Source organism: Drosophila grimshawi, unplaced genomic scaffold (genome assembly GCF_018153295.1).
Source record: "Drosophila grimshawi isolate 15287-2541.00 unplaced genomic scaffold, ASM1815329v1 contig_1367, whole genome shotgun sequence".
In the NCBI taxonomy this organism is placed as follows: Eukaryota; Metazoa; Arthropoda; class Insecta; order Diptera; family Drosophilidae; genus Drosophila; species Drosophila grimshawi.
The window spans coordinates 693,811-718,933 of record NW_025062889.1 but is presented as its reverse complement, the minus strand read 5'-3'; the positions used below and the strand labels follow the sequence as shown (position 1 = coordinate 718,933).

The 25,123-nt window shown below is 39.2% G+C and overlaps 2 protein-coding genes across 4 annotated transcripts; one reads left to right on the top strand and one right to left on the bottom strand.

Moving 5' to 3' along the window:
- The first annotated feature begins 858 nt into the window (after positions 1–858).
- On the top strand, positions 859–8,479 carry LOC6569114 (putative fatty acyl-CoA reductase CG5065). 3 transcript variants are annotated; one of them, XM_032740930.1, is made up of 11 exons: positions 859–1,000; positions 1,846–3,036; positions 5,567–5,683; positions 5,754–5,858; positions 6,060–6,203; positions 6,267–6,401; positions 6,484–6,604; positions 6,816–7,115; positions 7,181–7,313; positions 7,769–8,026; positions 8,102–8,479. In XM_032740930.1, the coding sequence occupies exons 2-11, from the start codon at positions 2,476–2,478 to the stop codon at positions 8,247–8,249; spliced, it is 2,022 nt and encodes a 673-aa protein (XP_032596821.1). In that variant the 5' UTR covers positions 859–1,000; positions 1,846–2,475; the 3' UTR covers positions 8,250–8,479. The 3 variants fall into 3 exon arrangements, with proteins under 3 accessions (XP_032596821.1, XP_001995294.1, XP_032596820.1); XM_001995258.2 differs by having other exon boundaries at positions 859–1,028; XM_032740929.2 differs by having other exon boundaries at positions 911–970; positions 8,102–8,333.
- A 6,031-nt stretch (positions 8,480–14,510) lies between these two features.
- On the bottom strand, positions 14,511–22,393 carry LOC6569115 (ALK tyrosine kinase receptor). The gene is made up of 8 exons (XM_032740967.1): positions 21,187–22,393; positions 20,072–20,768; positions 19,338–19,830; positions 19,084–19,271; positions 18,635–18,812; positions 17,527–18,560; positions 17,258–17,465; positions 14,511–16,634 (listed from the first exon to the last, which is right to left on the bottom strand). Exons 1-8 carry the CDS (start codon positions 22,087–22,089, stop codon positions 14,948–14,950), a joined length of 5,388 nt encoding a protein of 1,795 aa, XP_032596858.1. The 5' UTR covers positions 22,090–22,393; the 3' UTR covers positions 14,511–14,947.
- Positions 22,394–25,123: the final 2,730 nt, after the last annotated feature.

Below are 25,123 nucleotides of genomic sequence, written 5' to 3'. Positions count from 1 at the left end.
ATGTGTAGGTGAGATGTACTCTACACACAGACACATACTTGGGGAGTTTTTCTCCACTTTTCTTCTCTTTGTTCTTTTCATCTAAAGCACATGCACACATTCACCCGCAGAGCTCTAACAAAACGGTTTATTTTCTGCTAAAGTTAAAACAACGCGACAATCACTTAAAAACATTTGCATTTGCCATTTGTTGTTGTTGTTGCTGTTGTCATTTTTGTGTTGACAAAAATTTATAAAAATTTTCACAACTTGAGTTTAGTGAGAAAAAATGACGATTGTTTAGTTCGTCAATAAGCGGATAGGTAATTCCGCAGAGCATATGCGTTTATTTAGGGTGTATCTCATTTAAATACATATTTAATTCATAATTTTTGGGTTTTTTGGTGATCACACATTTGAGTCGTCGTATAACAGTTGTGCCTGCAAGTAATATAACAGTTGAGCTAGTAAAATAACATAACATGTTGAGTTAACATACAAAAACAAATTGAGCGAAATTCTTCTTCTTCTACGCTTCTTCCATTATTGCTCAATGCATTTAATGCCCGCATTTAGAACGAAGAATTGGGCGCTTTTGTAAGCTCAGCGACTGAATTGAGCTTTTGTCTCTCTCTCTCTCTCTTCTGTCTCGCTCATCCTCTGTTGAAAAGCTACTCTGGCATTTTGTTACAGCGCATCTGATTAACAGTTAAGCTGAAGCGATTGCTTTACGACTAACTCAAGTTGCTCCTAGATGCAACAGCAGGAGAAGTGTAAGATTTTGTGTGTGTGTGAAATATGTCTGTCAATCAAGTCGGTTAAGCAAATTGAACACATTTCAATATAGAATGCCTGGCGGCAGCAGGCAGCGTTCGCATTCGTCAACTGTCATCGATATCGACAGCAACACAAAGCTCAAACAACGTGCTTTCGCTAAAGCAGCTTAAAGTTTAAAGGAGCTTTTTAGCATTAATATCCTTTGTGTTCAATTGTGCATAAAATTGAACTCGTGATTGTGTGTGTGCGTGCCTCAAAGGATACTAACGAAAGTTATATTTTGTGTTGTTTATTTTTATTGATGTTTTTTTATTTTGGTTCTTAGACGTCATTGCTTTTGAAGGACAACAAATCGTAGCATCGACGTCACAACTGCCAAAATTTCTTCTTACTGAATGACAAACATTTTTGGCTTCCTCATACGCACACACACAGACTAACACACACACACACACATACATACATTCAGTCACATACATTTGTCGCAGGCAACTATTTTTAGGTATTTGCTTCTTCTTGCTTCGTTTATCATTCTGATCGATGGACAGCCATAAAGACTCTTTGCCTGCCTCTCAGTCTGTCAGTCTGTTTGATGTGGGTTCCCAGCTGTAACACCCCCACATCCCCGCAACCATCTCTCCTCAGCTCACTCGGTTTTTTTGGGGCTAAATATATAAACGGTTACAGCTGTCTTTTGTCAAATCTAAAAATGATTGGTTTGCTTAATCCGCACATGGAAAAAAAAATTTAATTCAATTTATATCAAAGTTGTATCCAAGGCTCAAATCTGCATTACAGCCCACTTGAATATTGTGGCAAAAAACATTTGTTTTTTCTAATACATTTTCAAATGTAAAAAAAGAGGTCAGCAAACAAATAAAATATTATATAATTGGCTGCCAACTGTTGATTGGCGTCGATAGAAATAGATTTATTTTTTGAATATTAAAAATCAAGGCAAATTCGCAAATCGATTGCGATTTATTTATTTTAGAAATTAGTAATCTATGTACAAATATATACTCAGTATATTCAATGATGTCTAGATTAAATATTAATATGTCTCTTCTATTTCTCTCTGTCTTACAGCCAAGCAGCAAACATAAATTTAGCACACCGGAAACGGAAACACAGATTGCACTCCTGCTTCTTCTTCTTCTACAAACACACCTTGCGCGTCTCTCCCACAATTTTCGATCAACAATACAAATTAAATAAAAATAAAAAACATAAATAAGGAAAATGGAAAAACGCTCAACGGCGACAGCAGCAGCAACAAGAACAACATTTTCAGCAAAATTCGATGAAATTTGAGTACAATAATTAGCTAAAAAAAGGCAAACAGCAAAAAGAAGAAGAAATATATAGAAGCACAAAGGCAAATTTATCCGCAGAAAGTGTTCCAAATACAACAAACGACAAACCGAAAACTTCCCAAGAAATTAAAAAAATAAAAACAACAAAAAATACTTCCAAATAGAAAAAATAGAAATATAGCGAAAAACGAAATTTGAACAATAAGGCATTAATATTTTTAGCTAAACGGCGCAAATGATCAAAACTGCTTCCTAAAAGCTCTAACATATAAGTAAAAAGAGAAAGAGAAACGAACACAGCAGAGGTGAAGAGAATAGAAGAGAGGAGAGGAGAACAAATTAAAAGAACAACAGCAGTAGCAGTAATAACAGCACGTAACGGCAATAAAAGAACGCAACGAACATGTCAAACGCCGTCGCTAACAAAACAGAAACGGAAAACTGCATCAGCAGCAACAACAACAACAACAACAGCAGCAGCAATAACAGCAGCAGCAACAATAACATTAAGAGCCTCAAACAGAGGCCACAGCCCGCACAGCAACCGCACAGCACCAGCAGCAGCAGCAGCATTAACAGCAGCAATAACATCCACAACAACAATAACAACAACAACAACAACAGCAGCAGCGATGCAGCATTTTCTTTACTGAACGGCACTCATTCAGTGCATCAGCGCACCAATAGTCTCTTTAACGGCATCAGCAACTATGCCAGCGCCGGCAGTGGCAGTGGCAGTGGCAGCGGCAGCGGCAGTGGCAGCGGTAGCGGAAATGCTGGAACAACAGCAGCAGCAGCAGTACTGCTCAATGGGGCAGCGCCAGCAACAGCGATTCCCAGCAATGGCATCACGCAGTCACCCTACGAACGCTATCGAGTTGATGATGCCAGCTATGTGTCCATCGGACAGTTTTATGCCGGACGCAGCGTGTTCATAACGGGCGGCACTGGCTTCATGGGCAAGGTGAGTGTTATCAATTAATCGACAGCTTACAGCACTAGAGATAAAGAGAGAGGGAGAGAGAGTACTGATTTGTGCTCAGCCTAAGGGTTAACTTTGCCAGAGTTGAGATTATTGACAGCGGAATGGGTAACATTGGCAGAGTGCTTTTATGAGTTAAAGGTTCAAACGTCAGCTTAAGGGTTAACTCTGCCAAATGCATTTAAATATCAGCTTAAGGGTTAACACTACTAAAGTGCAAATACTTGTTTTACTTGGTTTACACTTCAGCTTAAGGGTTAAGTCTGTCAAAGTGCGCATACACGCTTAAGGGTTAAGCGTACTAAGCTCCGCTTTCAACTCGAATGCTAATCAATTTTTATTGCCTACTTTGATGGGCTGCGTATAAAACTCAATAGAAATCACGCATACGCCACGTGTGTGCTTATATTTTGTTGTGTAACACATTGAAGCGGATGTCAACGACCCAATTGTTATATATATTGATCGGCCGAGTCGATATAGCCATCTCCGGATACTTGTGTTTTATATGTATTTATATCTATCGATCTATCAAATTGTTTATTAAATGTTTACTTAAACTGGAGGTGTTAATGGAAAGACAGTTATTGGCAGAAATAATGAGTAATAGAGAGACAGGGAGAGAGAGAGACGGAGTGTGAGAAAGAATGAGAGAGAGTGAGCCAGAGAAAGACTGCTTAAAGCGCATCTCAGCTTGTAAAGTCTGCTACTGCTGTTGACTCATCGTCTTGGCATGTCTAAAGCACACTTACACACTTACACACACACTTACACACTTACACACACACTTACACAGACTAACACACACTCACACATACACATAAATGTTACAATTATTTGGCATACTTCATACTTCGACGCGAGGTTCGACTTGTACACTGTGAAAAAGCATAAACTTATATTAAGAACAAGAAATTGTTTGAAGAATAAACATATCAGAAGTGCGCTAACTGGCTCAAAACCCAGATCAACAATGTATGCTTAAAGCGAGTTCCACAAAAGAGTCTTAGTGTAGTTATTCTTGACATATTCCTGAAATATTAATGAATGAAATCTTTAAAGGCTAAAATGAATAATTTAGAAAGGGAAAAGGGAAAAGGGTATGATGGTTTTGTGCAAAAGTATGTAACAGGCAAAAGTAAACAGCTCCAAACCCCTAAAGAATATATATTCTTGAACAGGAAGAACAGCGGTGTCTGTCTAACTGCGTGAAATAGCCGATCTCAGAGACTATAAGAGTTAGACAGTTCGTAAAATATATCCCAATTAAGTTTATTTAATTGTATATAACAATAATATCTGCGATTCTTCAGATATAGCCTTTCAACTTATAAATAATATATTCAGACATTATTCATCAAGACACAAAAACGTATTTTCATATTGAAGAAAGTAATTTCACTATTTCTGATTACAGGGTAGCTTCTAGTCAAACTCTCCCAGCTGAATAACAACATTTCTTTTTAGAATGTAAAACTCAATTTAGTCTTTTTTTCTGTCACTGTGTAAAATATCCTTCGGTTGTTGTGCCAATTTCAGACATGGTTTTGCATATCTGTGTGCGCGAGTGTGTGTGTGTGTGTTGTGTGTTGCATGCCTCCTGCTAGCGCAATTATGACATGTAATCGCTGGCGTCGGCGCCGCACAGACTGCTACCCAAGTGCACAGTGTGGCAAAAGCTATTTGTCTTTGCTGCTGTTGCCGCTGCTGTTATCGATTTTGTAATCCAGAGCAGTGTTATTTAAATGCCATAACCTGCTCAAACTGTACGTCATAACAGGAAACGCCCAAGCCAGCCAACCACTCAACACCAAACACCCTCTTATCACCCCTTACCCATCCCTCTTCCCGCACCTTCCCGCACCTTCCCGCACTTGTCATCATAATTATTTGTCTGACTGTAATTTTCATTGTGTACAATTTTCACTTCGTTGCCTTTTGTTCATTTTTTTTTTGGGCGTGTCACGAGCTGCTTGCAGTGCTTCTTCTTCCCGTCACTCTATCCCTTACACTCGCACACACACACACACACTCACACTCACATCCACATTCACTAGTGTTTATTGTTAACCACTCGATTTGCGTTTAACCATTAAGTTGATGTCCTTTGTCTGCTCACTTGAACTCACTGGGCGCAAGTTAATAGCGGGTGCAGAGTGTGGGGTTGGGAAAGAGGTGGTGGGGAGTGGAGGTCGGGGAGGAGATGGGGTGGACTAAAGGGCATTCAGCTTTGCCTGATTGGTTGACCATAATTATAGTTTATGGCCTAATGAGTATGACTTGGTTCTAAGTTGGAAATGTGTTTAGTTTGGCGCCAGAAAGAGACAGAGATAGAGAGAGACTACACTGTAAACAATTCTCACATTAATTATTTAAGCATTCAATTTATAAACTTCAATATTTAAACGAATTCTAAGTAACTAGAGTTCAGATATATATCTCAATATATAACTCAACCTTGATGTATATATCTTAAAATTCATATTTATTTTGATTTATATTTTGAATTTAGGTGTTGGTGGAGAAACTACTGCGCTCATGTCCGGATATAAGAAACATATATCTGTTGATACGACCGAAACGCGGCCAGGAGGTTTCCACGCGTCTCACGGAACTGCTAAATGCACCGGTAACTATAGATCTATAAATGAATCCCCAACTAAACGTAAAAACTAATTGAGAATCATTGAATCAAATAGCTGTTTGAATCATTGCGGCGCGAGAAGCCCAAGGAATTGAGCAAAGTCATACCCATATCTGGTGATATAACATCCGAGGAGCTGGGCATCTCAGAGAACGATCAGGTGAGTTAAATGAGTTAAATGAGGAATTTCATTTAAAATCAATCGAAAAAGAAACAACGAGTTCAAGAAGTAAAAAGAGTAAAAGTAAAAATAAGATTTCTGAAGCTATTTAAATGAAAATACAGATACTCACTATACTACTATATACCTTTCTAAATATCTTTATCATTCTTCATCTTTATTTTTATCTTTATCTATTAGAAACTACTTTGTAGCAACGTTTCCGTTGTTTTTCATTCAGCTGCCACGGTGAAATTCGATGAGAAGCTCAAACTGTCTGTCACAATCAATATGCTGGGCACGAAACGTTTGGTCGAGCTCTGTCATCGCATGATATCCCTAGACGTGAGTACCAGCTATATCCGCAATATAACTCTCAGCTAGTGAAAATTGTGCTTCTTTTGGCAGGCTTTAATTCATGTGTCCACTGCCTATTGCAATTGCGATAGAACCGATGTATCTGAGGTTATCTATGCACCACCCTATAATCCCGATGATATCATCTCATTAATCAACTGGCTTCCGGAGGACATACTCGATCAGGTGCGGCTCACCTTGGCCCTTAACTCTATGTGCCAACTTCCTCAATCTAATCTATTTATTTCTCTTATTGGACCACCTTCAGCTGACACCTCGACTCATTGGCAAGCGCCCCAATACGTACACATTTACAAAAGCCTTAGCGGAGCATATGTTACTTAAGGAGGCTGGCAATCTGCCCGTTGCCATTGTGAGGCCCTCAATTGGTAGGTTGAAAAGGTCCAGCAAACTCTCTACACCAATTCAATAGTTATTAGTACCAGTTTGTTAGGCAGATTAACTGACTGAACAACTGCTAGTTATCCAGGTAGTTGCAAGCTACCCATTAAGAACACTTTCCCTGATGAATACCTATCTAGAAATACTAGAATTAATATAATATGTGTTTCTCTTCTTTGTTTTATTTTTGGTTTTTAGTGACGGCCAGTCTGAATGAACCGTTTGCCGGTTGGGTGGATAACTTCAATGGGCCAACGGGTCTGGTCTCGGCGCTGGCCAAGGGCATGTTCCGCACGATGATGTGCGAGAAGAACTATGTGGCCGATATGGTACCTGTCGATATTGTGATTAATCTGATGATTGCCGCCGCCTGGCGCACAGCGACGCGTAAATCCACTAATTTACTCATATACAATTGTTGTACCGGTCAACGCAATCCAATCATTTGGTCTGAGTTTGTCCAACATGCCATGTGCAGCGTCCGCAAACATCCCTTGGGTATGTCTGAAATCCCAAATCTTTAATCCTTTATCTTTAATCCTTAATCGTTCATCGTCTTGCAGAGGGCTGCCTGTGGTATCCAACTGGCGTACTGCGCATGAATCGTCCAATGAACACGCTGAACTGTATATTATCACATTTTCTACCGGCCTACATACTGGATGGAGTGGCGCGCATCATGGGCAAGAAGCCATTGTAAGTACACTCAGAAAAATCATGGGGTAAATTCAAGCTTATCATCGAGCTTAAGAAAGCGTTCAAGATTTAGGCAAAGCACAAGTCTCTATAATGAAACACATTGATTCAAGTTTGTTCTCACTTTGAACATATTCTTTTTTTGAAATTGTAGAGGTTTGATTGGAGCACCTAAGCTTTTCAGCTTTGAGCTTTTACACAAACTGAGTTGAGCTGTGCAGCTCATCTATCTTTGCAGGTCCTTATAGATAAGACTCTAGAATGAATAATGCAGATTTTGGTCTTATCTTTTCATTTTCTCAATCTCATTTCGAAGTACATATTCCAAATTTCTAGAAGATGATATTAGAGGTTAGGTTTAAGGACCAAAGTTTTTCAGCTTTGAGCTTTTACACAGCAAAGCTCACTTACAAATACTAATACATTTCCTTCCTTTTGCGCCCCTTGTTTTTCAGTGTTGTCAATGTACAAAATAAAATTGCCAAAGCTGTCGAATGCTTAGAATACTTTGCCACGCGCCAATGGAGCTTCAAGGACGACAATGTGAACGGTCTGCTGCACACGCTGAGTCCCAAGGATCGTGAGATATTTGTATTCGATGTGCGCAACATTGACTGGGATAAATATGTGGAACGTTATGTTTTGGGCTTCAGGGAGTTTTTGTTCAAGCAGCGGCCCGAATCGCTGCCAGCCAGCAGAAAGCGCATGGTCAGGTGTGTAAATAATGAACCCGATATATATATTACGACTATATATAATTAATATATATGTTTTGCTTTCGATTGCAGACTGTACTATCTGCATCAGCTGGTCAAAGTTGTGCTTGTGCTGATCACCTGGCGTTTTCTCATGTCGCGCTCGAAGCGTTTGAATGATATTTGGAGTGCTTTTCTCGAGAATGCGCTGAAAATCGCGCGTTTGATACCATTTTTGTAATTAACCGGCTTTAAACGCTGATGGCAGAGTCAAACAACAACAACAACAGCAACAACAACAGCAGCAACAAGCAAATAACAAACAAACAACAAGCAACTTGCAACAAGCAACAACAAAACAAACAACAACAGCATAATTCTTGTCTGGTGATGTTCTTCATATTTCTTGCAATTTCTAAATGCTTTACATTTTAGAGGTTTTTAGCAAATAATTATAATCATATTTTTATATATGTTAAACGAGTAAAAACCAAACCACAACAACAACAACAACAAAAACAAGATGCAACGGGTTAATGGCAACAACAACAACAACAACAATTAACACACACATACACCTGTACACACCTGTGTGTGTGTGTGTGTGTTGTGTCTGCTGTCTGCTGTCAGGTGTTATTATGACGCAAATTGTGCAATTTTTTGAGATACTTTTAAAATGCCTCTCTCTAAGAAAGGGTGTCGGTCGGTCGGTCGGTGTTCTCCCCCATACCCCCACCCCTCCATCTACCCCATCCCTCTATCCCTCCCCCAAGCTACCCCTCTCCATCTATCTCTCTCACTCTCGTTGGCGAGTTGAAGAAGTAATTTTTGTAAATTTTGTGCAGTCAACTAAGTAAAAATACAAATTAAAAATAAAACAACTATAATATATATATAATAAAACTAAATAATATATATATATATATATATGTATATATATGTACATATATATATATACAAATAAAATATTCCACCTTCGCAAATAAAAAAACACACAAACACACATAAAACTCTTGAGATGACGATAAATTCGTACTAAATTTATTATGGGGATATATATATAGTATATATATATATATATAGTAAACATAACTATGTCAAAGATAATGAAGCAATTTTGCAGTAATTAGTAAATCAGAAAACAAAAAAAAACAAAAACTATTTAAAGGCAACAAAAATGATTAGAGAGAAAAACAAAAATGAACAGAAAAAAAACTATAAAAATGGCTTGTTATTGCTTTAAATTACATAAACGTAACGTAAACTATGCTAATTAATTAATTATAAATATTATTACTAGTTTTAACATTTTTACAATTACAATTAAGTTTTCAATTTATATATTACAAACAAAAAACAAAAAACAAAAAACACAAATGCGAAAACAAAATTATATACGACAAAAACAAAAGAACAAAAATTGAACAAAACAAAAAAGAAAACAAACCGTTTATAAATATACAAAATTCAATTTATGTATAAAAAACAAAACAAAACAAAACAAAAATATATGGCGAAAATGAAGCGAAATACAAAACCCATAAATAATAAACAAAAAAATTATATTTATATATACAAAAATCAGAACATAATTTCTTAGCATTTGCAGCCTAAAATTCAAATGAAAATCTTTATATATACATATATAATGTATATGTATGTATGTATATATATATATATATATAACTGAGCAAAGTTTTTGACATGAGATTGTATACACAATTAGCGAAACGTCATTATTAAATTTATAATATAAATTAATTAAAAAATGCGAAATTCAAAATGAATAACACAAAGAACAACAAACAACAAGAACAAAAAACAAAACATATAGTAAGAACATTCCATCCAGTTAGTAGCAACAACAGGGTCATCCAATTCTACTAGATACATCTTCCAGTCCCAGTCTGCGCCGCATTCAGCCCCCTCCTGCTCCCTTCTGCCCATCTGCCCATCCCCCAACCATCCATTCAAATGGAACCCAATTCATTGGTTTTGGGCTCTTATCTCTCTCCAAAACATATATTTCGTGCAATTAATATTTTTATGTTTTATGCCTAGAATTTATTATATATTATTTTAAACGTCGTTTTTTTTTTTTGTAAATTGCAGCGCATCAATAAAAAAACAAAACAAATACACTTCCAAAATAATGACAAAAATACAAAACGAAAAAAAAATTAAAACTCGACTTTATTCTTGTTTTATTTTTTTATATATAAATTTAGAGCCTAGTGAAAAAATATAAACTAACACAAAAAACTATGAAAAATAACTATAACAAATTAAAAAAAAAAACAAACAACAAATTGTAAAACGCTATTAAAGGTTTTAGTTCTTATTGGCATGCGAAATAAATTGAATTTAGTAATTTTTCATTAGAGGAGAAGATGTGGAAAACTGACGAAGAAAGAAAAACTAAAGAAAAAAGATTAAATAAAAACCATTAAGGAAATTGTAAAAACCAACAGTGTGTTTTTCTCAAAATCGATGGGACTGGGTAATATTTCTTTATATTTATTTATCTGTGCTGTTTCTACGGATAATGAAAACACTTTGTATTGTTTTTTTTTTTTTGTACACATGAATTCTCATTTATTATTATTTATTTTTCACTTGCGGTTTTCACAATTCATGCGCTTACACGCTACCATCTTTAAAATTGTCTTTTTACTTCGGCTCTCAATATACATACTTATATATTTTTGTTTTGTTTTTGTTTTTTTTTTTTTCATTTTGGTTTTTGGCTTGTGAGATGTTTTGTGAGTATAGAATTAAAAGAGCAAGTTCATTTTAATTCTTTGCCATAGACAAAAAAACAAAGACATACAAAAAAAAATAAAAAAATCAAATATATTCTCATATAGAAATTCTGTTTGTTTTGTGCTCAATTAAATTGTACACAAACATTTTGTTTTCTTATACGGGGCTTGATTTTGAGACATGTAGAGTATTTTGAGAAAAAGGTGGTTTTATTTAGAAATAGTTTTGTTTTCGGTTTTTTGGTTTTTTCATTTGTGAAAATCATAAATAGTTCTCCTAACTCAAGCACATTTTGAATATATATTTTAAGAGTTGACTTATTTATTTTGATTGAGAGATTCGATTGAGAATTTGTTCAGCAAAAAACCTCCATTTCTTATATCGTATGTATTTATGAATTTTTATTGTTTTTATATTATTTTTTTGGGTTTTTTATGTGCTTTGCTTTGCTTTTTTAGTAAACACTAAATGGACTTGTTTTTTTTTTGTATGCTTAAGTGCCGTTTTTATTTTCACTTTTCTTTGCCTTTATTATTTATTTTTTTGCTCTCATTATCCATTATGCTTCTTGCTCTCGCCCCTTTAACAATTTCCATATATATATATTTAGTTTAATATATATATTTATTTATTTTATTATTATTTTTGTTTTGTTTTTTGTTTCTTAGCACACTTTTCACTAACTGCCTGTTCGATCTAAACTCACATTTCTGCTTACAAAAAATGTTGTTCTAGTCTTTACGTTTCTGTTTTTTCTTCTTCATCTTCATCATCATCTTCTTTTGTTTTGCTTTAAATGTAACAAAATAATTTTTACCATTTAAATGAAAACCTTCAATTTTGACATTATTATATATATATATATATATGTATGTATATATTTAATATTTGTTTATAGCTAGAGCTAATTTACGCCTGTAACTTTAATTTATTTGTTTATATACTCTTTGCATTCAACGCGATTTTTCCACATCTCATTTTTGTTGAGTATATAAAAAATACGATTTATTGTTGTTTTTTCTTTTTCGTTATATACTTATTCACTTAAATAATGCGCACTGTTTTATAGTATTTGTTGTATATTTGTTTTTTTTTTCTTTCTTCATTTTTTATATAAATTTCGTTGCGACATTTTATTGTTGAGCAATGAAGTGTATCCAAAACTACTGATATTGGGTTGGCGATATATAAAAAAAAAAAAATAATTATAACAAAAAATGCCTACTACCATTAAATATAAATATATTTGTGTATATTGTATAAATATGTTTTCTCTGGCTTTGGGCAGCAGTGGATGGTTGGCAAAATATACATAAAAAAAGTACCCAAAAATCTTTTGAATTGCGCGCCAACATTAACAAATGTTTATGTGTGTGCGTGTGTATGTGTGTGTGTGCGTATGTGTGAGAGATAAATATGTAGATCTTGTTCAGGTTCTGGACTTAGGTACACAAGGTGAGTCATATTCAGGGTACAATGTGGATATTATGTGGAACCCACCAAGCAAACAACACACAGAGCGAGCGTCCACAATCTGTCCATCTATGCGGAGAGCGGAGACGCAAACCATTCAGCAAGCACTGCCCGGAGCCGAACACTTGCCGGCAGCGACACGATTGCTCGTTGCTTCGGTTCGCCGCTCTCATCACACGAAGTCCACTTGACGACTCTCTCAATGTGTTGCTCGCTTCACTTCGTTGTGGATTGTAAGCTGTTAATGGAGATGCAAAAAATGCCATTCGACAATTAATCTTGACAATTGTATTGTATGCAATTTTAATCCATCCACTACAACCACAAATCAAATATAATAAAGTGTTGAAAATTAATACGTTTTATCGCTTACATCTTACGCATATTTGTTGGGTATGTATTTTTTGCTTTTTTGTTTTTTTTTTTGTATTTTTTTGGGGGGTTTTTCTGAGACGCCCTTACAACATGCCTCGGCACAACCATAATAGATACACATATAAGTAAGTACATAGTATAAATGTATACACACACACACACCTCCATACATACATACATATGTGTGTGTGTGTGTGCAATGTACTCTTTAAGTTTCATCAACTAATGCAAATAAATCGCATTTGAGCAAAAATGTTTAGTTTAAAGTTAAGTTCTAAATTTGTTTAAGCTGTGGATGTTGAGATATATTTGAAGCTTTTTTTGTGTTTTTTGTTTTTTTTTTTTGGTTTTTATTTGTGAATTAATGTGGAGCATATTTATTTGATTTGAATTCTTTGCTTTCAACTTAGTTGTAATACCTATATATATATATATGATGTACATAAGCAATATACATGTATAAATATATATATATATATATTTATTTATATTTGTATTATTATGCGTTCTTGGGTGCATATGTGTGTGTGTGTGCTTGCGAGGGCTACACACACACACACATGCACATTTAGCACGCCCACCTTAAACACACACATTGAATATGCTTACATTTTAGATATACATATACATCATATAAATTAAATGTTTGTCGTTCATACAATATTTGTTTCACTAAATTGGGCGCATCATTTTTCGCAATTTCATCCCAATTTTTGGATTCCAATTTTTTTTTTTAGTTATTTCTCTTTGTGTGTGTGTGTCTTGTATAATTTATCAAGTTTTTTGGTTGTTAAATATAAATATGTATGCCATTTACTTTGTTGTATATTTTTAATGCCATGTGTATATATATTTTTATAAAAATTATATAATTTAAAGCTTGTTTGTTACGTCTGAACTAAATGTAAACAATTTGAATAACCAACTCGCGACCTTTGACCTCTCTACCTTGCAGTTAAACACATGCAGAAACAACGAATATATGTTTTTTATTAATTAATTTATTTTTTTTTGTTTGTTGTTATTTTCACTTTCATTCTCTTAATTATTTAAACAAATGCGAGTGGCACAATTAAAGCTGTTGCTGCTCTCTTTCATTCTCACTTTCTTTCCCTCTTTCTCTTTGTCTCGCTTTTTGCTTGGTCAACGCAAACATTTTGGAAAATATTTCAATATTTTGTACACATCCTAATTTTTCTTCTTTTCTTTGTAATTCAACACAAAATTGAGCCCAACAAAAATGTAACGAAAAAAAGGAGAATTAAGAAAAAGAAAATTGGAAAACACATTTTGGTTTTCTCAAAAAATTTCATTAATGCTAATTTGTTTTCGTTTTGTAAACATACAACTGAATTTTCATAAAAATCACCCTGTAAATTGTAGTTTTTTTTTCTTTTTCAATATTCTTTATATATATATATATATATATATATATATGTATGCGTATATATATATATAATTTACATGCTACATTTAGCTTAGATATAAAATACGTAAGTTCATATGCTACGACGGAAGCTTTTATTTACAGGTCAAATACGGAAACGAATATATATATATATGTATATATATGTAACAAAAGATCGGGGTAATACAAAATATATATGCTCGATGTTTGTATATGGACTACGTTGCATTTAATAACTAAAATCAAAAGTAAATTAGTTAATAAATTAATAAATGACTATGCGTTGTTTATTGTTTTTTATTTCACTTACTCTTTTTGTCTGTTTTTCTTTGAATATATTTATATATATATAAAAAATCGAAATTTAAATTTTGGTTTTCTTTAGGAATATTGTTTAGCATTTCAGTCATCAGCTTAAAACATAAAATTAATAATAATAATAATAATAAAGAAATAAAGAAAACAAAACAAAAAATACTTGGCACAACTCAAGATACATATTTAAATATATATATTTGTTTACTTATATACAACCTCTTCGCAATTGGCAAAACTAATTAATTTGGCTTACAAAAACTAAACTAAAACTAATTTGTCAACTAATTTCTCATCTCATTTATAATTTGTAATTATGTATTTGTTTTTCTTTTTTACTCAATTACGCGTACAAATCTTATGTGTTTTTCTTGTTTTTGTTTATTAATTATAAATTACAATACAATTTCTTGTGAAGTTCTTTCTCACTCGATTTTTGTTTTTTTGTTGTTGTTTTTTGTTGCTATAAATATGTTCAAACAAATTGTGACACTGACACTAAATGTATCGATATTTATCGATAGCTTTTTAGCCATTGGGGTGCCGCAGACACCCTTAGAAATAGACAGACACCCTGTGAGTGTTTTTGTGTTGTATTCTTTTGTTTAACAACTGATTTCGGAATGATTGTTGTTGTCCTTGTAACGCTCCGCATAGCCCTGAATGGTGAAGGGTGAATCATTTGCACTTATTTCCGTTGTTGGCACTGCCACTGTTGCGGCGGAAGTGTCGCCGCCATTGATAATCACTCCATTTCCGGTTGGCAGCGTGCCATTCATTTTGCTGCTCTCTCGTTCCCGCTCCCGTTCCGCATCCCCCTTGAGCTGCACCTGCACATTGGCATAGGATTGCTTGCCACCAGCACCTCCATTGGCCAGCGCCTTGCTTAGTGCAGCCGGATCCAGGGTAATCCCGTCCAGCTGCGAGGCAAACGACAATGGCGGCTGTATTGTGGTTGGCGTCGCCTGCGGCGTATCCAAACTGATTAGTTTCGCCTCATCGCTGGATGTGGCAACTGTCGCCACGCCACCAGCTGCAGCTGCTCCAGCTGTTGCCACCTGCAGATTACGCTGTGAGTCCGCCGTGGCCATGGTGGTAATGGCACCCGCACTCAACAGCGGCTGATCGCTCTTCGAGTTGGGCAATATGAACGACGTCTCCCAGCAATCCCCACCAGCCCCAGCAGCAGCAGTAGCCGCTGTGGTGCCCTCTAGCGACTGCTCCGCCAGCAGGGGTTTGGGTGCCGCTGGCGAGGTGACCGCCGGCGGTGTACAAGCGCTGCTCTGCTGGCGCTGCTGAGCCGTCGGCGCATAAGCGGAGCCGAGGCCAGCAGGATGTGCGGCACCATTGCCCGGCAATGGCACCAGATAGTCCGGCACAGCCAAACAGAATTCATCGCCATTTGGCGGTCGTATGACAGTCTCATCCCGTTCGGATGCAGTGGGTCCCAGTATATTGGGCAGTGGGGCATTCATAATGCTCGCATCCTGAGTGCAGGTCGTTAGATGCTCCAACAGACTGGTGAAAGTGGGTCGATCCTCGGGCGTGGGATTCCAACAATCGGCCATGATCTTATAGATGGCCACCGGACACTCGGTGGGTGAACCCAAACGTCCGCCACGCACCACCAGCTCCATCACCTGGGTATTATGCTGACCAGGATACGGCGAGCGACCCAAACTGAATACCTCCCACAGCAGGATGCCAAATGACCAAACGTCCGTTTTTGAGGTGAAAATGCCATCGAGGAATGCCTCCGGTGGCATCCATTTGATGGGCAACATTGCCTTGCCACCCTTGCGATAGTAATCGGATCGGTAAATGTCGCGGGACATGCCAAAGTCGGCGATTTTCACCACTCGACCGGGTCCCTTGCTGCTCAGCAGACAATTGCGGGCGGCGATGTCGCGATGAATGAATCGCTTGCTCTCCATATACCGACAGCCCTTGGCCACATCCAGAGCACAAAACAACAGATCCTTCATCGTTAGCAGCGAGGGTCTTTCCGGTGTATTTCGATTTTCGCGCAGAAACTTTTGCAAATCTCCACCGGCGAGTAGTTCCAGGACAATATAATAGGGCTGACGATCGAAACAGACGCCAATTAGATGCACCATATTGGGATGATTGAATTTGGCCATTATTGCTGCCTCCTTGAGGAAATCCTCCTCCTTTTCCCGTTTGGGATCCTCGCGTAGAGTTTTAACTGCCACTGGCATTTCGACGGCATCGCCATCGCGATGGCGATAGAGCGCCAGATACACCTCACCAAAGGCACCTTTGCCCAGTGCACTGAACGAAAAAAGAATGTTATTATTAAGTAAATTATTTAACAATTAATTGCTAAGCGGCAGCTAATAACTGTAACGACTTTTTCAAAATATGGATTATGTTAAAACATTACTCATTTGGTTCTGTTAGTTGCACTTTAACACTACTTTAGTGGCTATGCAGCTGTGCCGAAAGGTGGAGCTGTTGTAGATGGGATAAGACGCCACCTGCATTTTCTCATACTTTGGCATGCAGTGTTTTTGGTACACGCAATTGCCGCCGAATTAAAAGTTGGAAGTTGTTTGCCATTCAGATTATAAGTTCTTTCATATTGTAAAGAGCTATATTTAAGGGATAGTCGACGAGTTTGGTTGGCAAAATGGAAGCAACGCAAGGGTTGCTAATGAAATCAGTTTCATTTGGACAGATATTTTTAGAGCATGCTGTGCCGAAGAGAGAGCTTAACGCGCCTCATGCATTTACTCAATTTGACATGCTCTTGCCGTTAGAATGTTACAGATAATTTGTTATCAAAAGCTGGATGTCATTTGTTAACAGAAAATCGAACTTGCTGAACTTCTGCTGCTGATCAATAATATATACATCTATCTATACAGATATATGTATTTTGAGATGCTACTCACTTGACCAGCTGGAGACTCTCGCGTGCCACCTGCGGCAGACTGTTGACATCGATGTGGCCATTGAGGATGCCATCGCAGCCATAGTTGGGATTGAAATTATTCAAATTGGAGTCGTCGATGTTGTGGCGCAATCGACTCAGCTGCAAATCCTGCTCCACAAGCATTTTGTGGCGCAGCTTGGCCTGCTTCTTGCGCTGATAGCGATTGTCTAAGGGAGAAATGAATACTTTTGTAGGCTCATCATTGAAAAATCCCCTTCTGCAACTTACACAACATAAAGATTAGCGCCGCAATGCAGAAGAAGAGCACTGCCAGTGAGATCATTAGACCGGTGACCAGATTTTGGAAGGAGGATTTGCCCGCCTCCTCTTGCCGCTCGCAGGCTGTATTATTGTCCCGTTTCAGACTCCAGCCATCCGGGCAGATGCAGCGCACCTTGGACCTAAACTCATCCAGTGCCACACAGCGATAGTCGCAACCACAACCCTCGATGGCGGGTATTATGATAATGGCCCCGGCACCACTGCTGGAGCCGGCAAAGATTTCGCTGGCATCGCGCAGACTGCGACTGGAACTGATGTAGGAGGTGCCGCCCTCGCCATTCGACTCGTTCAGATAGACATCGCCGCCGGCATAGCCGCCACCACCACCACCGGTGTTGCAGCCACCGCCGCCGCCACCAAAACCACCCTGGCCATGACGATGCACGGTGGTGCCATTATCTGCCAGTTCCACATAGCATGAGTGGCCGCCACGTCCGCCCTGAAGCAGGGCGGCACCATAGGTGGGACTCAGCGCCTGATCTTCTTTGGCACGCCAACCACCGCCGGGTCCGGCTGTCTTCTTGTTCAGCGGCTCACCATTGATCTGACCACTCTCCGCCGGTTGCAGTGGTTTCGCCTTCTGGCCATGCTGGAAATCCTCATCGATGTATTGACCAATGCCCAGACCGCCGCCGCCACCAGCCACAAGCAGGGGCACCGCCTCATTCTTGGCCTGATTGAGTAGGAAGACAAAGGAGCCACCACCGCCACCACCGGCGCCATTCTCAATGTAAATGTTCTTCACCATGTCCTGCTTGGAGCGGAAACTGTACTGGGCCAAGTCCAGATCGTGTTCGGTGCCACAACCAGCTTCCTTGTGGACGCCCATCGATTTGATACAGGCATTTTCGCCCTGTTGACCCACCAGGAAATACAGTTCCTCGTTCTTCAGCAGCTCCAGCACGGCGACAGCAACAGAACCACGCGAGCTGCCCACGCCACCGGAACCAAGGCCACCACTAGCACCTTTGGCAATGATGCTGCATAATGGGAAGTTAGAAGAAGCGTCAGTTAGATCTTTGGGGGAGTGGAGATTGGGTGGGTTTTAACTTACGTGTAGTGACCCTCGTTGGGCACCTTCCACTTCTGCATGCCCTTGTAGGTGCTCTGATCCTCCACCACATGCACCTCGCGCAGCACATGGCTCTGATTCTGCTCCCGGTAGGCGCTCTCGCACTGCGTCTGTGTCGGTCCTATCATACCCCGCGTATCGCAGGTGGTCAGCTCTAAATCTGTGAATGGATCCAAGATATAAAGTGTTAAAACTACAAATTATAATTTCATAAATTTCCATTTAATCTAGATTTAAGCTAGATTAGAAGACATGAACAAGTTGTTATTATGCTTGGATATATTTTCAGCTTGGAAAAGTTATTGGAAATTTTGCAACTGTTTCCAAAATCGTTTGACTTTTGACAAAATTATTGCATTGGAAACTGGAGCTGTTTCCAGGTTGACTATTTTTTGTGGAAAATAAAGTTTGGTCCTTAAACAGTCACTTACAGTTTGTGTGCTCGAAGTCGTGATGCGAGGGACTCTTTAGATTCTGTCTGACGTCCCAATAGTTATATCCGTTTAGATGCTCCTCGGGTATGTTGAGGCCAAAGCACTCGGGGCTCAGCGAGAAGTCGTCGACGGCAACATCCGAGAAGATGCGCATGCCCATTCGTGCCTCGAATTGTAGATAGTATCTGCACAGGGGAATGCATATGGGTTAGAAATGGATACTCTATAGGATAGCTGCTATTGTTTCTCACTTGGAGGTGATGTTGGGCAGAACGTATTCGGCGCGTAGCCAATCGCTGCCCTGATTCTTGGTGCTCCACCAGAGGGTTGTGGTTATGTTCTCCTTCTCCTTCATTTCGACAACGGACAGATTAATGCTGCCCGGATTCTTGCCAAACTGATGGATGTAGAAGCGGACGACGCACGAGTTGCGATACGGTGAATCCGGATTACCGTGCACCGATGGCGGCGGATTGAAGTTCTTGCTCAGCATGATGGCATTGCTGGCGAATCCAATATTGCCGCTCTTCTCCGAGTTGTTGCCATGCTGATTCATGTTGACAAGCATATAATAACCGCCCGTTGCGTTCAACAAATGCTGCTGGGTGTGATCGCCATCGGGTCCGGTGTCTTGGGTGGGTGAGCGGCCAGTGTGCCGTGACCAGGTCAACATGGTTTTGCCCGAATCCCGCCAGCCGCACCAATCATCCTCAAAGTCACAGCGACCACCATAGGGTATTTTATCTGCAAGAGATTTGGGAATGTGAACTTATGCAATCCTTACGTGGAGAGGGAGTTGGAGAAGAATGATGAGTAGTAGGAGAATGAGGCTGAGGTAGAGGAGAATATGGATCAGGCGAATGAGGATGAGAAGTGCCGCATGAAGAGATGGATGGGGAGGAGATGAAGGAGGAAGTTTGAAGTATTGTGAGCTTGAACTAATGTGTAGAGGGAGGAGGAGTATAAGGAGTAGGAGGAGACTCACCGCATGATTGCTGCTCATCCTCGGCATCATCGCAATCGCGTGTGATGTCACAAATCCTTGGCAGGGGTATGCAGACGGGCACCTTGTTCATCATGCACTTGACCTGTGAGGTGCTGCACTTCTCCGACTTGGTGCCCTCCGGGAAACAGTTGACCATGCGTAGATTGTCGATGGCCACATGCGCCTTCTGGCCCGGCTTCAGATTGGGCACAATCTCGAACACAATGCGAAAGTCGCGTGAGATGCGACCGAGTCTAAACTGTTTGTGTGTCCACGTGCGAAAGTTGTCACCCTGTATTTCGGCGGGCACCCAACTGCTTTCCTGCGGATGCAGTGGCTCGACCACCGCACGCGATAAGCCATGACTCATGTCGCTCTGATGCATATACACCTCCAGTTCGCACTTCTCCAGCGTTGTGCTGAACGAGGGCGATGTCAGATTCAGTTGCTTCGTTGTCGGCTGCACCCGGGCATACAAGAAGTGTCCGTTCGCATCGTCTCTGCTATCCGCCACTGGGCCGGGCATCAGACCCGTCATATTCTTCTTGGCCAGCTCCGTGCCGCTGATCACCTGAAAGCCATCCGAGAGCAGCTCGGTCCACTTCCAGGCGCAGGGCGTCTCAAAGTTACACTTGACGCCCAGCAAATCCTCAATTTCCGTTGACGGTGTCGATTCCGTGTGCGGTGCATAGGTGTTCTATATAAATGGTAGAGGATAGTGATACGTAGTCGATTAGAAAAGGTTCTGTTTGGATTTCGACTTAAACGTTGGTTGTTGTTGAAGATATCCCATCTAAGACATTTAAAATCTGGGTCCAAGTTTCCACTTGGCTACTCATCGTTGGCATCTTACGCTTAACAAAGAAATCGCCCTAAAATCTTTTCTATTTTTCGAAAATGTAGAAATAATATGCTTAATTTTCATTTCTAACTTCTAATACTTTTTTTTCCTATATTCAGAAATTGTTTCTAAAGACCAGAAAAACGTTATAGATTTCTGGGCGATTTCCAGAATTCTGAACGATTTGTTGATCTAAAATTTATAGTTGTTACGATATTCGAAATGAATATAATCTATATATAATATATATATCTTGCTAGCTACTTGAACTTACCGGCCTGGGCGCTGTGTCTCGAATGCGTTCCTTGATCTGCTGTATGGGATCCAGCTGATCCGCGTCGCCATCGGTATCGCCCTCCATGTTGCCATGGGTTACGCCGCCCACCGGCTCGTCGGCCTGGTTGAGGCTCTTCTTCAGCTTGAGCAGCTCACTGATGGAATTCTTGCGCGGATACGAACGCATTGGCTGCGTATCCATGCCCGCATACAGTGGCGAATATGAGCCCGTCGCTGGACCCGCTGTCATGGCAGCTGCACCAGTTGGCTGGCGCAGCTTCTCGCCATAGCGATCCGCTGAGCCGATGCCGCCCAAGCCATCGATTTTGCCAATGGACGAGGTGGCCGAGTAGGAGGCATAGCCAGCACTGCTGCCGGAGATGCCGCCACCTGGCCCGCCCACCGATGGTTTCATTAGCTCCTTGCGCAGCGATTCCATGCCACGCTGTCCGTTGCCCCGCTCGGGGCGTGGCAGACCGCCGGCGCCCACATGTGAGAGATTGTGCCGGCGCCGGGTATGCCAGCGACTGCCGGGCGGCGGTCGGGAACCAAAAGTACTGTCACTCCCACCAGCTGTCGTCTCGCCCTCGTAGTCGTCGTAGACGTGGACGGGCTGGGCGCCCAGGCCGGGCAATGTGGGCAGCGGCAGCGGCAACGGCTGCGGCTGTTCATGCAACCGACCGTTGCGCAACTGTTTGCCCTGCCCCAAATAGTTGCTGTTGTAGTTGTTGTTGCTATTCTTGTTGCCATTGTTGCTGTTGCTGTTGTAGTTGCTCTGGTGCTGGGACATGGGCAGCGCATTGAAGGTGTGGTTGAGTAGCGGTCGCTGCGCACAAATCAAACAGCCCAGCCGCAGCATGCAGAGCAGGCGGAGCACCAGCAGGGCCAATGGATGTGGCATGCTTGAGGCTAACTCAACTCAAAAATGGAACTCTCCTTGAATACTTTCTAGTGTTTGGTCTTTTTGTTGTTACTGTTCCAGTTGTTGTTGGCGTTGTTGTTCTTGCTGTTGTTGTTGCTGCTGTTATTTTTATTCTTTTGTGTTGTCCTTGATCCTTTGGCGATCTTAACTCTTTGCTGATTTGGAACGTTGAGCGCTGGGCAAATGAAATGCGCATTTAAAGTTCTTCAGATGCAGGCAGCACATTGCTATTCTTTCAGTGTGTGTGCCTGTGTGTAGGTGTGTGTGTGTGTGTGTGTGTCTTTGTGTGTGGGTGTCTCGCGTTGATTTCTTAGCTTTGCTGTTGTTGTTGTTGTTGTTATTCTTGTTGAGCGACAATCTGTTGATGAAAGCGAGAGTTGGAGAATATGCAAATTAATCGGGCCTAATGACTTTTGACTTTTGACTGTACAGTAGTCGTTCGATAAGTTAAACACTTCGTAATGCAAGTAATTATGCTGTCTATAAACTGAAATAATGCCTGATAGTTTTTAATTCAAGTGCAAAAAGGTATTCATAAGTCTCAAGCAAAGAAATACTTTTTATTTCAGAGCAAAGAAAGGTTTGTCAGGTTTGTTGTCTTCTCATCTTCAATCTTCATTCATTTTTAGAAACATGTTCCTAATTTGGATGTTGAAATTATTAACAATTGTAAAAATATCAATTAGCCAATCTCAGAGACTTTAAGAGCTGGGGACTTCAAATTTGTAATATTAGTTCTCTTATATCATAAGCTGATCAAGTTTCTTTCATCGATAGCACTAAAAGACTCAATTGTTTAACCTTGCTATGTACATATGAGCATACATATATATATATAGATATATTATTGATCAACAGTTACGGAAAACACAGATTTTGTTAAACAGTCATTTACATATTAAACAAATCATTATAAGCTAGTCTACTTTGCATTCAACAGTTGTTTACAGGGTATCTGCTAGTTGTGTGCTTTCGACTGCGGTCTTTCAGTCTGCTGAGTTTAATGTCAGAGTATAGATACCGTTACATATGCCCACGTATTGACATTTGTAAAAGACCAAAAACCTCAATGTCGCCTCCAGCGTTGAACCCATGTTGCCTCCATCTGCGGCTCTTTTGGGTACGTATCACCTACGCGATACAAAGTAAAAACCAAATTGAAATTTACAATCAGCACTCATACTCCTTTCCCCCTGCCCCTCGCTCCACAATGCATGCAACACTTGGAGGAGCTGTCGAGGCTTGAAGGCTTCTTTCGGATGGGGCATCAAATTACATCAAATTACTCGAGACTGTTTTTGTCAAATGGCAAAATGCACTCAGTTTTGAGCCAGGGCCGCAGGCATTGAACACAGCATTCGAACACGAAAAATGCAATAAACTCACTGAATAGGAAGCACAAGTGCCTATCCAACCCTCCCTCAATCCTCCCCCCAAATAGAACTCAGGGCCAACAAAGAGGGTTCGCCGCTCCCCCCAAAAAAAGAACAAAAATCGATGCTGGAATTTCAGTTTGTTTGACATTTTAGCGAGTGCAGTTTGCAATTTGTCTCTTAGAAATTGTTCACAACTTGCCTGCATGGTTGATGGGGCCCCAAAAAATGGGTCAATGATATATCTGTTAATTGCCAAGAAGTTGGCAGTGGGGCAGGCAGGCATGCAGATTGGATTCTTTGAAAGATTGCTCACAGGCACTGAACTAAATTGGAATAATATTTATGCATGTGCATTGAATATATTCTATCGAAATTGCCTACAAAAAGTTGATCAATTGCTAGTGAATTGATTTCTTTAGCAGCTTCGTCTGAATTCCATTAATTGTTAACGCTATTTATCGTAGACCGTGGAATATGAAAACAGATAAAATTAATTGGCAACTTATCTGCTGCAAAAATGTGCATTAAATAATATTTCGTAAACATAAAACAAGAAAGAAAGAAAGAACTAAGTGAGACAAGGCGCTGCTTTGATACCCTTCCAAACTGGAGTCAAACTGCCTGTTTTTCACTTAAAAATTTCATATTTTATAAATCTTATGTGATATAATATTTCGATCTCAATGAGTGATAAGTTTTCTTATGATAACTTGGTAAACAAAAGAGTTGCTCATAAAAGACTTCAAAGCTAGATGAGCATTTCTACATCTAATAGCGAGTCGTGTTGATCCAGAATATATATATATATATACTTAAGGTGTCACAGACTAAGCAATCTCCTTCAACAAACTTATACTTTGTAACAAAAGTAGAAAAATGCTGATGTTCTATTTATAATAACAAAAATTCCACGAAACTGCTGCAATTGCAACATTTTAGTCTGCCGCACAGTTTTCCACAAATTCTGCATTGCCGTAAAGTCTGCATAAGGCTGTGAAGGATTTTAATGATAAGGCAGGCTGAAATCTCAGTAAACAATTTAAAAATACTCGTTTTAAATTTATCGATTTTCTAGCATTAGTTTTTACATAGACAAAATGTGGTTGCCATCAAACTTTAACAATTTACTTATAAATTACTATGGATTGTTATAGATATTTTGGATGGTTCAATAACTGGCGATATATAATCCAAATATACATACAAATTTATATATATATATATATATATATATATATATATATATATAAATATTTGAGCATCCGCAGCTACTCGCTGCTAAGTGATGCTACACACAATTTGTGGGGCGTCGTATAATTTCACTTTTAACATTTCGCTTTGGCCCTGCACACACACAAACACACACACACAATCACACACGCTCATATATATATATATATATATATATATATATATATGTATATGTGTTGGATATATGTATATACTATATAGAGACAGTTTTGTCTATAAGGAATAGGCAAAAAGTGCATTTGTTGTATTTGAAATTGAAATTCTCTCATTTTATTCGGCTTTTTTTTCTTCTTGGCATCATCTTGTTGCTGTTGTATACATCTGCATACATACATATATATGTATATATATATATACATATATATAGTTTGTATGGGCTAACTGTT

Excerpts from the sequence above, each read along its gene's own strand:
- LOC6569115 (XM_032740967.1), bottom strand. The coding sequence starts at position 22,089 with ATGCCACATCCATTGGCCCTGCTGGTGCTCCGCCTGCTCTGCATGCTG. Across the intron at positions 20,769-21,186 it reads GAGACACAGCGCCCAGGCCG|AACACCTATGCACCGCACAC; the intron begins GTAAGTTCAAGT and ends CCATTTATATAG. Across the intron at positions 16,635-17,257 it reads GAGAGTCTCCAGCTGGTCAA|TGCACTGGGCAAAGGTGCCT; the intron begins GTGAGTAGCATC and ends TTTTTCGTTCAG.
- LOC6569114 (XM_032740930.1), top strand. The coding sequence starts at position 2,476 with ATGTCAAACGCCGTCGCTAACAAAACAGAAACGGAAAACTGCATCAGC. Across the intron at positions 6,605-6,815 it reads CATTGTGAGGCCCTCAATTG|TGACGGCCAGTCTGAATGAA; the intron begins GTAGGTTGAAAA and ends TTTGGTTTTTAG. Across the intron at positions 7,116-7,180 it reads CGTCCGCAAACATCCCTTGG|AGGGCTGCCTGTGGTATCCA; the intron begins GTATGTCTGAAA and ends ATCGTCTTGCAG.